Genomic DNA, 15249 nt, shown 5'->3' with positions numbered 1-15249 from the left:
CATATTGGTTGAATACATTCAGTTATGCAACTGACTAGGTATCTCTTTCCTCCTTTCTTCAATAAGAAGCCAAGTCTGCCATGACAACTCGCTGAATGACATCAGACAATCACATGCTTTGACATCACATGCTTTGACATCACATGCTTTGACATCACATGCTTTGACATCACATGCTTTGCTAACCTTAGAAGGCTTAGCTTACATGTCTCTTTTCTAGATAATACTTGCAACATTTCTGTTGTGTCTGAATGTCACTCACCCATACAAGTTAGATGCTACTAAAATCTTCTATGAATTCTGTCAGTGTATTTGCTGCCACGTGTATTACTGACAAGTTCCAGGGAGAACATATAAGAATCTTGTTAAATTCTTCAAAATCTTTTCTCTACAAGTATGGACTGATATTAACAGAGATGTGCGTATTATGAAACATTGAACATCTCATTGATTTGGGTGGGACCCATGTCATTGTTATATACAGTTGAAGTCGGAAGTTCGGTTGGAGTCATTAAAACTCGTTTTTCAACCACTCCACAAATCTTGTTAACAAACTATACTTTTGGCAAGTCGGTTAGGACATCTACTTCGTGCATGACACAAGTAATTTTTCCAACAATTGTTTACAGAAAGATTATTTCACTTATAATTCACTGTATCACAATTCCAGTGGGTCAGAAGTTTACATACACTAAGTTGACTGTGCCTTTAAACAGCTTGGAAAATTCCAGAAAATTATGCCATGGCTTTAGAAGCTTCTGCGGCTAATTTACATAATTTGAGTCAATTGGAGGTGTACCTGTGGATGTATTTCAAGGCCTACCTTAAAACTCAGTGCCTCTTTGCTTGACATCATGGGAAAATCAAAAGAAATCAGCCAAGATCTCAATTTTTCTTTTTGTAGACCTCCACAAGTCTGGTTCATCCTTGGGAGCAATTTCCAAACGCCTGAAGGTACCACGTTCATCTGTATAAACAATAGTACGCAAGTATAAACACCATGGGACCACGCAGCCGTCATACCGCTCAGGAAGGAGACGTGTTCTGTCTCCTAGAGATGAACGTACTTTGGTGCGAAAAGTGCAAATCAATCCCAGAACAACAGCAGAGGTCCTTGTGAAGATGCTGGAGGAAATAGGTACAAAAGTATCTATATCCACAGTAAAACGAGTCCTATATCGACATAACCTGAAAGGCCGCTCAGCAAGGAAGAAGCCACTGCTACCGCCATAAAAAGCCAGACTACGGTTTGCAACTGCACATGGGGACAAAGATCGTACTTTTTGGAGAAATGTCCTCTGGTCTGATGAAACAAAAATAGAACTGTTTGGCCATAATGACCATCATAACGATGGTCATTATGGCCAAACAGTTCTATTTTTGTTTGGAGGAAAAAGGGGGAGGCTTACAAGCTGAAGAACACCATCCCAACCATGAAACACGGGGGTGGCAGCATTATGTTGTGGGGGTGCCTTGCTGTAGGAGAGACTGGTGCACTTCACAAAATAAATGGCATTATGAGGACAGAAAATGATGTGGATATATTGAAGCAACATCTCAAGACATCAGTCAGGAAGTTAAAGCTTGGTCGCAAATGGGTCTTCTGACCCAATGGGAATGTGATGAAAGAAATAAAAGCTGCAATAAATCATTATCTCTACTATTATTCTGACATTTCACTTTCTTCAAATAAAGTGGTGATCCTAACTGACCTAAGACAGGGAATTTTTGCTAGGATTAAATTTCAGAAATTGTGAAAAACTGAGTTTAAATGTATTTTGCTAAAGTGAATGTAAACTTCTGACTTCAACTGTCTGTCTATAAGCCCAGCTCTCCAGGCAAAGCCTTGAAGCAGGATGTTTATCAAATAAGCTCAGCTGTAGCCATTAGTCACCTGTTGAGTATGTTTCTGAGAGCATGTTAATCTAGCCATTTCTCCTGCCTTCACCACTTCTAAAGTGAGCGGTGCTATTCTGATGGTGTCTCTCATCCTCACCATGTTTCTCTCTCTCTCTCTCTCTCTCTCTCTCTCTCTCTCTCTCTCTCTCTCTCTCTCTCTCTCTCTCTCTCTCTCTCTCTCTCTCTCTCTCTCTCTCTCTCTCTCTCTCTCTCTCTCTCTCTCTCTCTCTCTCTCTCTCTCTCTCTCTCTCTCTCTCTCTCTCTCTCTCTCTCTTTCTGAACTAAGCAGCTGGGCTGGTTACTATGACACTACTGGGATCTCTGGCCTGGCCAATGGGAGAGCAGCTATGGGATCAGGTGGTCTTTAGCTATTTTGAACAGGAGCTGTGAAGTGAAGCAAACAACTAAATGAGTGACAGAATCCATTGACAGAGGGAGGGAGTGGAAGAGAGGGAAGGACAGTATGCATTAAATGAGTATGTAGAGAGGCGATGGGAGAGAGAGAGGAAAAGAGAGGCTTTAGGAGAGAGAGGGCTGTAGGAGAGAAAGAATAAGGGGGAGGGTAAGAGTAATTAGAGGCATCCCTACTGCCTGTTGATCGGTACATCACCCTGGTTCCTGTCTCACACTCCCCTCCCCACCAGACTGTATTTGTTTAGTAAAGGATTGATTAAGTCCCTAATTGTGTCTCTTTTTCTCTCCATGGATTTCACTCCCGTCTTTGTCTTTTTTCTATTCTGCGGGTTTGTCTTGTGGTGTGACCAGGTTGAGTGCACACACACACACTAACACACACACACACACACACACACATACAGACACAGACACACACACACACACACACACACACACACACACACACACACACATCCCTCTTGCTCCCTCTCGCTCCCTCTCGCTTCACTGCATCACGGACCTGTTGCAGCAGTCAGGGAGTTTCTGTTCTTAGTTAGTTATTCTGACGAGGCAGTAAGCTATTCTCTCCTCTTTATTCTCTCTCTTAAACAGACACAGTCCTCTTGGTTTCCCATCTATCTTAATTAACCTTTCTGTAATAATCAGCTCTCCATGTTGGGATGCACCTGTATGGGTTAGAGGATGACTCAGAGCCGGTAAGTGGCAACGGCTATTATCATCCTTATTAAACACTGCATGTCTGTCTGTGTCGGGGAGCCGGGCAAGGGTGGGTGTGTTGTGTTAATGAAACAGGAAGTAGGGATGGTCAGGGGTGGCTCCTCTGGAAGTGGCTACCTATTGCCTTTGTTACCGGGCGTGGCATTGCTAAGCCACCGATTGAATTTGATGGGAAAGATGGCTGCACAAGTATCAACTTTCTGTTTGTTATTAATTCAAACCATATAAAGTGGCACAATAAATATCAAAGTGCCTAGCTCTCACTCACATACAGTATTTCTGTCTGTCTGTGACAGGTTGCCCTTGTGTATATTTAGTCCTTCAAGTCCTGTCTGGCCTCTATTTGCTCTGGAGTAGAGATGGGGGCTGAAGCCGTGAACCTTCACCTCCGACCCCTGACCCGTGCTACCTTCTGGGGCATTCTGGGACTCACCCCTTCTTTTAATTTCTTCTTCTCTTTCACACGGCTCTATACGTACCAACAGTACCTGCAGTTGCTGTTATAACAGGCAGAGACCGAGAGACCAATAGGGAGTTGGGAAGTTTTCTGATTTTGAGATCGCACCATTTTTTTTAAAGCACTTTTGCTTAAGCACATACTTATGTGCTAATTACCAAATACCTACGTGTTTGAACTCCCCATTTTCTCACCGGGGAATTATTTCAAGTCATTACATATGGTGGATGTCAATTCTCACCACATTCTCACCTCTATTTTAAAACCCCACACCTAATGACTCACTCATTCTGCCTCGCACATTCAGCTGTCCACATTCTTGTCTGCACCTCCCACGGGTGTATGCGGCAAGCAAGCGAGAGAGAGTCTGACACCTGGAAAAACCGAACAAGTGGGATAGTTACATAAAGAGAACACTCAAACCCTTTACAAGTGAGCCAGGCTGTACTACCAGTGCTGGGCTGTGGTGTACAGGATGCCAGGTAGGGAACGCTCCGCTCTGAGCAGAGCCCCCCAGGAGAGGAGGCCAGGCCAGGGTTTTTATTGTGTGGATGGGTGGATTAGGGTCAGCCAGAGAGGCTCAGGTTACCATTGATCACCGGTGGTGGAAGTGGACAAAACCACAGCCACTTCATGAGTGATACATCAGTTCTAATATTAAATCCGGGCCTTAGGCTGTTTTATCTCTCTTTATCTCCCCCTCTCTCTCTGACACGCCCACACTCAGTGAATCTGTTGGCACTGGGTGTTAAACACATCAAAGCGCCTGATCAGATGTGATTCAGGTTTGCATATGTGTTTTGATGCATCCACTTCACACCCATATTACACCAGCCAAGTGTTCTGTGCCAGACAGTAATGTGTGTGTATTTGAGGAGTAGGCTTGAGTGCAGGCAGCCAGTCAGGCAGCCAGTCAGGCAGGCAGGTTCCCTTTGTGCCTCCAGGTTATAAATAAAGGGTGAAACAAAAGAAATACCACAGAGAGGTGGACCTGATGACAATTATAGGTGATTGGGATATTTGCCCTCGAGGCATTCTGAATGAGGTAGGCACCAGTCAGTAGTATAGAACACACTACAGTACATGCTATGGTCTAAACAGTGATGGAAGGAATATACTACAGTACATATTATGGTCTAAACAGAGATGGACAGAACACACTACAGTACATATTATGGTCTAAACAGAGATGGACAGAACACAATACAGTACATATTATGGTCTAAACAGAGATGGACAGAACACACTACAGTACATATTATGGTCTTAACAGAGATGGACAGAACACACTACAGTACATATTATGATCTAACCAGAGATGGACAGAACACACTACAGTACATATTATGGTCTAAACAGAGATGGAGCAACGCATAGGGAGATGTGAAAAGACAGGCAGTGGAAAATAATATATTGAGAGAAGAGACTGAGAGGCACAGAGTGAAGGAGACATAAAGCAGAAAGGGAGAGAGATCCCAGATTATCACGTTGGGCACAAGGCCTTGATTGTGTTATTCCACACACACCTCTACATTCCACTAATTTCTCTCCCCCCTGTCTGTCGTTGGTGTTGTTATGGGGAGGTGTGTGTGTGTGTGGTTCCAGTAGTACTATTGCTGTCTTTATTGCCTTTACAGGCACAGGGTTTTTTATTCAAGGACGTGTGGTCATGCCATAGAATACGCTTGTGTACACACACACACACACACTCACACACACACACACACCCCTGCTCGAACAAACATACACACACACGCTTGAACAAACATACAGCACGCTAGAAAAAAATGACCATGCCACCATCTCCCACATTCTCCTTCTTTCCTTCTCTCTATACCTCCTCTCTCTCTGTCCTCTTTCCTTCTCTCTATACCTCCTCTCTCTCTGTCCTCTTTCCTTCTCTCTATACCTCCTCTCTCTCTGTCCTCTTTCCTTCTCTCTATACCTCCTCTCTCTCTGTCCTCTTTCCTTCTCTCTATACCTCCTCTCTCTCTGTCCTCTTTCCTTCTCTCTATACCTCCTCTCTCTCTGTCCTCTTTCCTTCTCTCTATACCTCCTCTCTCTCTGTCCTCTTTCCTTCTCTCTATACCTCCTCTCTCTCTGTCCTCTTTCTTTCTCTCTCCCACACATAAACACACACTCACTCACTCTCACTTCCTTACTCTGTCCCTGTGTGTGTGTGTGTGTGTGTGTGTGTGTGTGTGTGTGTGTGTGTGTGTGTGTGTGTGTGTGTGTGTGTGTGTGTGTGTGTGTGTGTGTGTGTGTGTTGCAGGGCTCTGCCGACTCCTACACCAGCCGGCCGTCGGACTCAGATGTGTCCCTGGAGGAGGACCCAGAGGCACTGAGGAAGGAGGCAGACCTACAGGCCTTGGCCACCCTTGAGAAAGCTAAGGTCAGAGGTCACCATGGCCCTTCCCTGTGGCCCTGTCCTTCTGTTATACAGTACCCCATACAGCCATACAGAACAGCACAGTCTTTAACCATTCGCCTGACCCTAACTATACACCTGACTAATCTCGCTGACAGTGTCCCCTCTGTGTTTTAGGTACACGGTTAACACATATTATAGCCTGTCTTTCTAGTCAATTAACATTCAATAACAGTCTTTGTGACATTATAGACTTCGAAGCGACATGACAAGTTGAGTAATATCTCACCCCCGTCTTGTCCGCTCTATCGCCCTCATGTCATTCATCATTCTTATCCTCCGTTCTCATTCTTTGTTTCGGCTTTCTCTTTCTTGCTTCAACCCCTCCAGACCAAACCAGTGGCCTTTGCTGTGCGGACGAATGTGGGCTACAACTCTGGGCCCAACGACGACGTCCCAGTGCAGGGCATGGCCATCTCCTTTGAAGCCAAAGACTTCCTACACATCAAAGAGGTACCGGGGCTGCGTGAACAACACTGGGCCTTTTTATTTCTTATTGTTAGATCATTTCTGAAGATGATTTAGTCCCCGTCCCCTGGAGCTTTACGAAGACAGTGGGATATGGTAAAGTGGCAATTTTGTTATAATATAAACATCCGGATCTATATTTATATCTGATTGATGTGTCGATAAGCAAGCTACGATGGCGGCGGCGGTTGCCTTGGCAACACTCAGCAGGGACTCTGTGAGAGAGGGAGGAGAAGACTGGTGTGTGTATTATTGGGTAGCATTTACGTGTCTGTCTGTCTGTCCGTGTGCTCTGTGCAGAAGTACAATAATGACTGGTGGATTGGGCGTCTGGTGAAGGAGGGCTGTGAGGTGGGGTTCATCCCCAGCCCAGTCAAACTGGAGAACACCAGGCTACTGCAGGAGCAGAAGATGAGACAGAACCGCCTCAGCTCCAGGTACTGGCTGCTGCCCACACCCACGTCCCCTGGCACCCATCACCCAGTCACTTTACAGCAACATAGATCAGTTACCTATCAGCTACCGTCATGTCAGAGCTGTTATCAGGGTTGGGCTCAATTCGAATTGAAGGCAGTTCATTCAGATAGTTATTTGAATTGAATTCTTATAATTTTTTTAAACTTTTGAAATAAGTAGCGTCTACTTTTCAGTTTATTGAGAAGTCATTGAAAATAAATGCCCTTGAATTGTAATTTTTGTTTACTTTCTAAATTGACTGCCTTCAATTTGAATTGAGCCAACCCTGTTATCCAATTAGCTTCCACAATGCATGCAACATAATACAGTACAATGATCACCCAATCACCACTTCACAATAAAAAATGGGAAAAGTTCCATTTATTTTCAATGACATTTTTTTTTCAATCCACTTCAATTTTCACCTACCAGTAACCATCCACTCATTGTTCTCTCCTCCTCCCTCTTACAGCAAATCTGGTGGCAGCTCCAGCCTGGACGTTGCCACGGGAACACGCAGGCCCACCCCTCCTGGCACAGGTAAGGTCAGGGGTAAGGGGTCATCTTCACAGCTCGGCTGGCTAGAAGAGACACACACGATAGCTATAGATATAGCCCTCTGCCGCGGCCTGTCGCTAATATTCCGTGCAGATTTGAGTTGGATAGTTAGTGATCCATGACGAATGAGATATCTGCAGTGTGGAGGGGAGCGTCTGGGTGGGTGCTGCTGCTGCTGGAGTGAGAGTCAGATGGAGAGAAAGAGAGGGGTCCTATAGCAGGTTTGTCATTAGCATGGCTAACAGGACCAGCCTGAAACACAGCTGAGGATATAAGCACTCCTCTCGTCAAATCTGATCACTACGCTTGGCCAGACCAGGACTGTGTCCCAAATGGCACCCTATTCCCTGCATAGTGCGCTAGTTTTGACCAAAGCCTTATTGGCCCTGGTCAAAGGAAATGCACTTTGATGCCCAATTTCAGCCTTAAAGTGTTGGCACCGGGCAGCAACGGGATAGTTCAGTTCAGTCACGCTGCTGGATAGACAGTACGGTTCACTGAGGGAAATAAATAGACTGGCATAGAGACCGAAGGAAAGATTGACAGAAATATATACATGTTTTTATTAGATAAGAGCCGACTGGGAGTGAATTCATTGAACTGAATAATTGAATTGAAGACAGACGGACGAGATCAGACACGTTGTTTCTCCGTTGATGGATGTGTTACGTTAATGCACGACAGTTATAGTATGGTTCTCTTTATCAACCCTATTTGTTATACCTGAACTGATATACCAAACCCCTCTTCCTGCCTGGCTGTGCCAGCTTAAAGCACCCCTACCCACATCCAAAACACAGAGCCCTCACCACCTTAACCAGTCCCAGCACACAGCAAACCCTCCTCAGGGCAGCTACACCCTCTTTTCTGCCTCCACCTCCTAGCACCTCTTCTTCTCTTCTCTCTCTCTCTCTCTCTTTTTCTCGTCTCCGCCACCTTCTTCTTCAGCAGTGAATAGCTCGCTCTTCCACCTCCTTTCTCTCCGCATCGCTCTCTTACTCACTGTTGTGTTTACGATCACTGTTTTTCTGACCTGCTCATGCACTGACTTCGTCATGACCAAAAGCATTTATTCTTTACTTAGTCACCTATTGACTTTTATTTCAGCACTGTTATTTCTGGTTCAGAACGCTGTCATTTCTCCCATTTCTCGATCTCAGATCTGTGTCTGGCCTTCTCTCTGCTTTTGATTGCCTTTCTTGTCCTCCCTTTTTTCCTCTTTCCTCATTTCTCTGTATACATCTCTCTCTCTCTCTCTCTCTCTCTCTCTCTCTCTCTCTCTCTCTCCCGCCCCACCCCTCAGCTCATGTGGACATGTCCACGATGGCTTTTGACCTTGACCCCCTGGACTTGGATGCCGAGGAGCCCCCTGAGCCCCAGGGTGACCCTCGCTCCCCCAAGGGCAGCGCAGGCAGCGTCACCTCCCCCCAGGGCCAAATCCACCGCCTGCCCTTCTTTAAGAAGGTAAAGCCCTCCAGGGGACCCAGGCACCACGGCTGCTTCCCCTCCCCTCCCCACCTCCCTTCAACCAAACCCCCCTTCTGCACGAAGCTATGGCCCAGTCCTAGGCTTTTAATAACCTCTGTCTGTCCTCACTAGCCCCTCTTACCCTTACCGTCTCCGACTTACTGCACTAAACTGACCCACCGTTCCCACCGCTAGCCAGCGCCTGTCTGACTCCCTAATCCCGATTGGCCCCTCAGTCTCTGGTCACCACGGTGACGTTGAGTTCTGTTTGCCTGTGTGTTTCTGCGCTGGTCAACTGGGGGAGGGGTTGAGCTAAAGCTAAAGACGAAACCTGACCACGTTCATACATTCGCCGATGCAAAAGCAATGTATGAATATTCGTCGACGGTGCAACTCTAAACAATAAATGTCATTATCGATCAGACTACAGTGGGTGTGGCCTCCGCTGTCCTATTGAACAGCTCCACTCCCAATTCCCAACTAACCGTCACCTGTCAATAACAACACGTCCTCTGTCTTTTGTGCTTTTTGTCTCTTTGTTTTGTCCCTTTTGCTCTGTCTTCTCGTTTGGGGTTGTGTGCGGAATGATACTGTAGGTGGTCCGGCTAAACAGAAACAGAAGTCGGTGAGTCGGTGCTGACCTTTAATTGACCTTTACCTTCTGTTCTGCCTCGTCCTCCTCCTCTTCTTCCTCTCTGTTGTCTCTCCATGTTCCTCAGTCTGCTCTCCTGTCAGCTTATGCTAGAGAGAGTGGGAGGTGACTGGATTTGAACATTTCCTCATTATTGTCAAGGTTTTCACTTATGCCCCAAGAAGAAGATTTCCGTGTTGCAGTTGTCCCCAGGGATATTGTGTTCCAAAATGATCAATTAATAAATTATGGAAAATTTGAAATTATAGGGAGGAATTGTAGGAAGGGAAATGTTAGTTCCACCCCCAAATGCAAGCAGGGCTTCCATTTGTCTCTGTCTTCAGAACTGATTGGGTAAACACGGGCTGTCAGTATGCAGTCAGAACTGATTGGGTAAACACGGGCTGTCAGTATGCAGTCAGAGCTGATTGGGTAAACACGGGCTGTCAGTATGCAGTCAGAGCTGATTGGGTAAACACGGGCTGTCAGTATGCAGTCAGAGCTGATTGGGTAAACACGGGCTGCCAGTAAGCAGTCAGAGCTGATTGGGTAAACACGGGCTGCCAGTGGGCAGTCAGAGCTGATTGGGTAAACACGGGCTGCCAGTAAGCAGTCAGAGCTGATTGGGTAAACACGGGCTGCCAGTATGCAGTCAGAGCTGATTGGGTAAACACGGGCTGCCAGTATGCAGTCAGAGCTGATTGGGTAAACACGGGCTGTCAGTATGCAGTCAGAGCTGATTGGGTAAACACGGGCTGCCAGTAAGCAGTCAGAGCTGATTGGGTAAACACGGGCTGCCAGTGGGCAGTCAGAGCTGATTGGGTAAACACGGGCTGCCAGTAGGCAGTCAGAGCTGATTGGGTAAACACGGGCTGCCAGTATGCAGTCAGAGCTGATTGGGTAAACACGGGCTGCCAGTAAGCAGTCAGAGCTGATTGGGTAAACACGGGCTGTCAGTAAGCAGTCAGAGCTGATTGGGTAAACCCGGGCTGCCAGTAAGCAGTCAGAGCTGATTGGGTAAACACGGGCTGCCAGTATGCAGTCAGAGCTGATTGGGTAAACACGGGCTGCCAGTATGCAGTCAGAGCTGATTGGGTAAACACGGGCTGTCAGTATGCAGTCAGAACTGATTGGGTAAACACGGGCTGCCAGTAAGCAGTCAGAGCTGATTGGGTAAACACGGGCTGCCAGTAAGCAGTCAGAGCTGATTGGGTAAACACGAGCTGCCAGTAAGCAGTCAGAGCTGATTGGGTAAACACGGGCTGTCAGTATGCAGTCAGAGCTGATTGGGTAAACACGGGCTGCCAGTATGCAGTCAGAGCTGATTGGGTAAACACGGGCTGCCAGTAAGCAGTCAGAGCTGATTGGGTAAACACGGGCTGCCAGTAAGCAGTCAGAGCTGATTGGGTAAACACGGGCTGTCAGTATGCAGTCAGAGCTGATTGGGTAAACACGGGCTGCCAGTATGCAGTCAGAGCTGATTGGGTAAACACGGGCTGCCAGTATGCAGTCAGAGCTGATTGGGTAAATACGGGCTGCCAGTATGCAGTCAGAGCTAATTGGGTAAACACGGGCTGCCAGTAAGCAGTCAGAGCTGATTGGGTAAACACGGGCTGTCAGTATGCAGTCAGAGCTGATTGGGTAAACACGGGCTGCCAGTATGCAGTCAGAGCTGATTGGGTAAACACGGGCTGCCAGTAAGCAGTCAGAGCTGATTGGGTAAACACGGGCTGCCAGTAAGCAGTCAGAACTGATTGGGTAAACACGGGCTGTCAGTATGCAGTCAGAGCTGATTGGGTAAACACGGGCTGTCAGTACGCAGTCAGAGCTGATTGGGTAAACACGGGCTGCCAGTAAGCAGTCAGAGCTGATTGGGTAAACACGGGCTGTCAGTATGCAGTCAGAGCTGATTGGGTAAACACGGGCTGCCAGTATGCAGTCAGAGCTGATTGGGTAAACACGGGCTGCCAGTAAGCAGGTGCAGGCGTGTCACGGCCCCTGTCACTCACACTTCTGGTGAACGTTAATGCTCCCTGATGTGTTTTCATACCCATTCTGGACGGCTGCTTTGACTGACAGCCTGACAGCCTGTCATCAGCCCGCCTCGCTATCCCTCGCTATCTCAGAGCTGTCAACACAGCTTTGATCCCGTAGATACAGGAGACTGTGGAGGCAGAGGCACGCTTTGTCCTCCAATAGCAAAAACACTCTCTATAGATTACGTGAAAGTCCATGTCATTCAGAAAGAGAGAGACTTCCCCCAGCACTGCACCTCTAGTGATGAGCACCATTTGGAAAAGTTCTTAAGTGTATTTTTAGATGTAGTGAATCGTAATGAGGTGAACTGAGTCCACTGCCTGGTCGTGGAGGTGTGGCTTTATGTAACGTACCTTTAGTGGAGGAGAGCTCTTCAAGCCTCTATGCTACTGCTCTCAGTGCACTAAAGTGCTGCATGGAATACAGAGGAGAAGGCGTGCTGGGAATACAAAGAGCGGGTGTAGGATCTTAATGTGATCACTTTTTGTTGCTGAGAATTGTCCTGCAGGAAATGCAAATGAGCTTTGTGATTTACATACATTTACTGAAAACCCACACGAACACACCGTTATATTAACAGTATTGCACTTTTCACAGGCACTACTTTTGGCCAGTTAATGGCCTAACCACGGATCAACCATCACTATGGACTAAACGTTCAAAACCTGTTGCTGCGGGATTATTTTTGCCGTGACAATATAGGTCAAATGAAGATCCTACATCTGTATTCTCCTAATGCCTGCCTGTCTGTTCGTGGATAGACCATGGGAGTGGTTTTACTTAGTGTTCTCCCCTCACCTGTCACTCCAAAACGGGGCGCTTTCTATCACAGAACAGATGCTTATAGATGCAGATGCTTCTCATGATTCATATTGATGGAACGTTAATGTATGCATTTGTTGTACTTGGTCGGAGTATTGATTGACTGGGTGTGGGTGTTTTGCGTAAGAGTGCGTGTCGTCTGTGTATGTTTCCATTTTCAATGTGATTTGAGTGTTTGAGTAAGTGTCTGAAATACGTTCTCTGTATGTTGGTTCAAAATGAGGGGTATCTTTTTGTAGGTTTAGTGTGTGTGCTTGTTGTCCATTTTTCTCTGGGCCTAAAAACCCATTTGGCTCGGTGTCTATCTGGCTTCTTTCTATAAAGCAAGAGGGGTCCACCACACACAGATACATACTACGAGAGAGTAGGAGAGGGAGTGTTATCTTCGACTGGAACTGCAGTCACATGAGCCTTTGGGTGCATGAAAGCTACTGAGATTTTTTCTCTCTATATATATATCAATAATGGCCCTTACCACTCTCCATAGCTCATTCCAATCCAATTTGATTATGGTTTATTTAATTTGCTATGACTGGGAGAGCAGACTGAGAAATGGAAAATGAGTGCTTTCTGTGAAAAATGTTGAGCTTGGTCTTTTACCCTCTCCAAGATAATAAATGGCCTCTGTCTGAAATGCATTACATATCATTCTGACTGTAGTCTACTGTACAGAGAGAGAGGAAGAGTTGGTGTTGACATAATGTTGATTTATGTGTGTGTGTGTTTCTGTGGCAGTAGATTGTGTAGCTCCAGACGCGTGCGTACAAAGTGGCTGTAGATTGTGCGTCTCGGAGTATGCGTGAGCTCTGTTCGCGTGCATGTCTGTGTTCAGACACAGAGGTTATAGTGTCTCACCCCACTCTTGGTGCTCTCCTGCCTGGCTCAGATGGAGCATGTCCCCCCGTACGACGTGGTCCCCTCCATGAGACCCATCATTCTCGTGGGGCCGTCACTGAAGGGCTACGAGGTAAGGCTACTGTGTAGCTCAATCTCCCCAACGTTCTTCATGGTTTATTATACCGGTCATATCCCCACGCATCGGTTGTTCTTCTCCTCGTCTTCCAACAGGTGACTGACATGATGCAAAAGGCTCTCTTCGACTTTCTCAAGCACAAGTTTGAGGGCAGGTGAGTTTCAGGCCAGCCAGAGAACCTGACTGAAATATTTACCATATTTAGTAAAGGTTGAAAATGTCTTCAACTTAGTTATTTAGTTTAACCTGCTTTAAGACATTTCCAGTTCTCAGCCCTGATTGGTTGATAATGTTTCTTCCAGGATATCCATCACCCGGGTGACAGCAGACATCTCCCTTGCCAAGCGCTCGGTCCTCAACAACCCCAGTAAACACACCATCATCGAGCGCTCCAGCACCCGCTCCAGCCTGGGTAAGACAGGACCTTGTAGTGCAAGTCATCTTTGTACCTAAATCAAAACCATTGATCGCAATAAGCGCCAGGACTGGCTCTGTGCCTTTCCTACACACACCCACTTGATACATGTCAAAAAGCTTTGTTAGATGATGTTTCTTATTATCCGTTGGGCTATTGTGTTGTTACCTTTCACTATCAGTGTTTTCATATATCCATCTTAGCTTGTGTAAGTGTTTGATCCTGCTGATGACCTGCCCGATGACCTGACCTGCCCGATGAAGACTGGTGTTTACCTGTCTCCGAGTATTGGGAGAGAGATATTTAAAAGTATTGTTTCTGTTGGTAATAGCTACCTGGTCAGCGAAAGGTCAGGGATTATTGGTTGATTGGATGTTAGCATCTATTGACAACATGCAGTAGGGAGCCTCCTAGTCGCCCATTCAACCATTGAATTGAAATGGAATTGAATTACACAAATGTTTTTACTTAGAAGGTCATCAATCCACTCCATTTGGCGTGGATCGTCTTCAATATCAGTGAGTAGGGCTAAGCACAGAACAGGAAGGCTCCTCTAGAGGAGAGGCTAGCTGAGCAGAGAGGGGCAGTGTAGCCTGACAACCCTGAAAGGGCTGTCAGCCTTCTAGCTTTATTACTCATGGTCCCTCTCTGACCTGGCCTCTTCTCTTTCTCCATCCTGTCTTTTCCTACCCTCCACCCACCTGTCCCTCTCTCCCACCACTCTCCTTCCCTCCACTCACTCTACGTCTCTCAGACGTGCTGGGTACGTATGCTCTCGACCCCACGAGGAAAACAACCGAGAGCTTTTTTCCCCCTCTGACCTCCTCCCCTGTCTGTCTCTCACTACTCTCCTCATCCCCTCAAACACTCATCCCTCATGCATCTGTCTGCCTGTCTGTTCCTCACACATGTTTGTGAAAGCCTGTTGCTTGCAGTAATAAAACAACTTGAACTAAGGCTTGGAAAGAGTAGACTAATTACACAGCCGAATGAGTTGGCTGGTTGGCTCTGGTGGCTCTAGGCTGCTCAGCTGAGCATCTGCCTGCTGTCTGCCTGTCTGTCTGTCTGAGGTTCAGGGGAAATGTGATAGGGGGGGCTGGGGGGGGTGGCAACTGTAGTCAGGGATGAGTGTACAGGGGAAACTGATACTCCCCCCTCCATCCTCCATTGCCTCCCACCCTGTGACCCAGAATCAGGGACCCTACTGTAAAGCAACATGTAATAACACTTTACTTACAAGGAGCCTGTACGCATACACAATTAGACGTTCATACAGTGCCTTGCGAAAGTATTCGGCCCCCTTGAACTTTGCGACCTTTTGCCACATTTCAGGCTTCAAACATAAAGATATAAAACTGTATTTTTTTTGTGAAGAATCAACAACAAGTGGAACGACATTTATTGGTTATTTCAACAAAAAAAAAAAAAAAAAAAAACGGAAAAATTGGGCGTGCAAAATTATTCAGCCCCCTTAAGTTAATACTTTGTAGCGCCACCTTTTGCT

At 46.5% G+C, this 15249-nt stretch overlaps 1 protein-coding gene across 7 annotated transcripts in view; it reads left to right on the top strand.

Annotated features, from left to right (window-relative positions):
* LOC109898387 (voltage-dependent L-type calcium channel subunit beta-1) overlaps positions 1 to 15249 on the top strand; it is a 37709-nt gene that overhangs the window by 15028 nt on the left and 7432 nt on the right. For 2 of the 7 annotated variants that reach the window (XM_031833963.1, XM_031833967.1), the window contains 9 exons: positions 5763 to 5882; positions 6249 to 6371; positions 6687 to 6823; positions 7315 to 7382; positions 8704 to 8864; positions 13244 to 13324; positions 13426 to 13484; positions 13633 to 13742; positions 14500 to 14508. In XM_031833963.1, the coding sequence (XP_031689823.1) occupies positions 5763 to 5882; positions 6249 to 6371; positions 6687 to 6823; positions 7315 to 7382; positions 8704 to 8864; positions 13244 to 13324; positions 13426 to 13484; positions 13633 to 13742; positions 14500 to 14508 (868 nt within the window). Of the gene's footprint in view, positions 1 to 2949; positions 3012 to 5762; positions 5883 to 6248; positions 6372 to 6686; positions 6824 to 7314; positions 7383 to 8703; positions 8865 to 9463; positions 9493 to 13243; positions 13325 to 13425; positions 13485 to 13632; positions 13743 to 14499; positions 14509 to 15249 lie in introns of those variants that run through there. The other 5 variants (XM_031833965.1, XM_031833970.1, XM_031833968.1 and 2 more) reach the window with 4 other exon arrangements.

This window comes from Oncorhynchus kisutch, linkage group LG10 (assembly GCF_002021735.2).
Source record: "Oncorhynchus kisutch isolate 150728-3 linkage group LG10, Okis_V2, whole genome shotgun sequence".
Lineage (NCBI taxonomy): Eukaryota > Metazoa > Chordata > Actinopteri > Salmoniformes > Salmonidae > Oncorhynchus > Oncorhynchus kisutch.
Note: the sequence above shows the minus strand (reverse complement) of the source record. Positions and strands in the feature narration are given on the sequence as shown.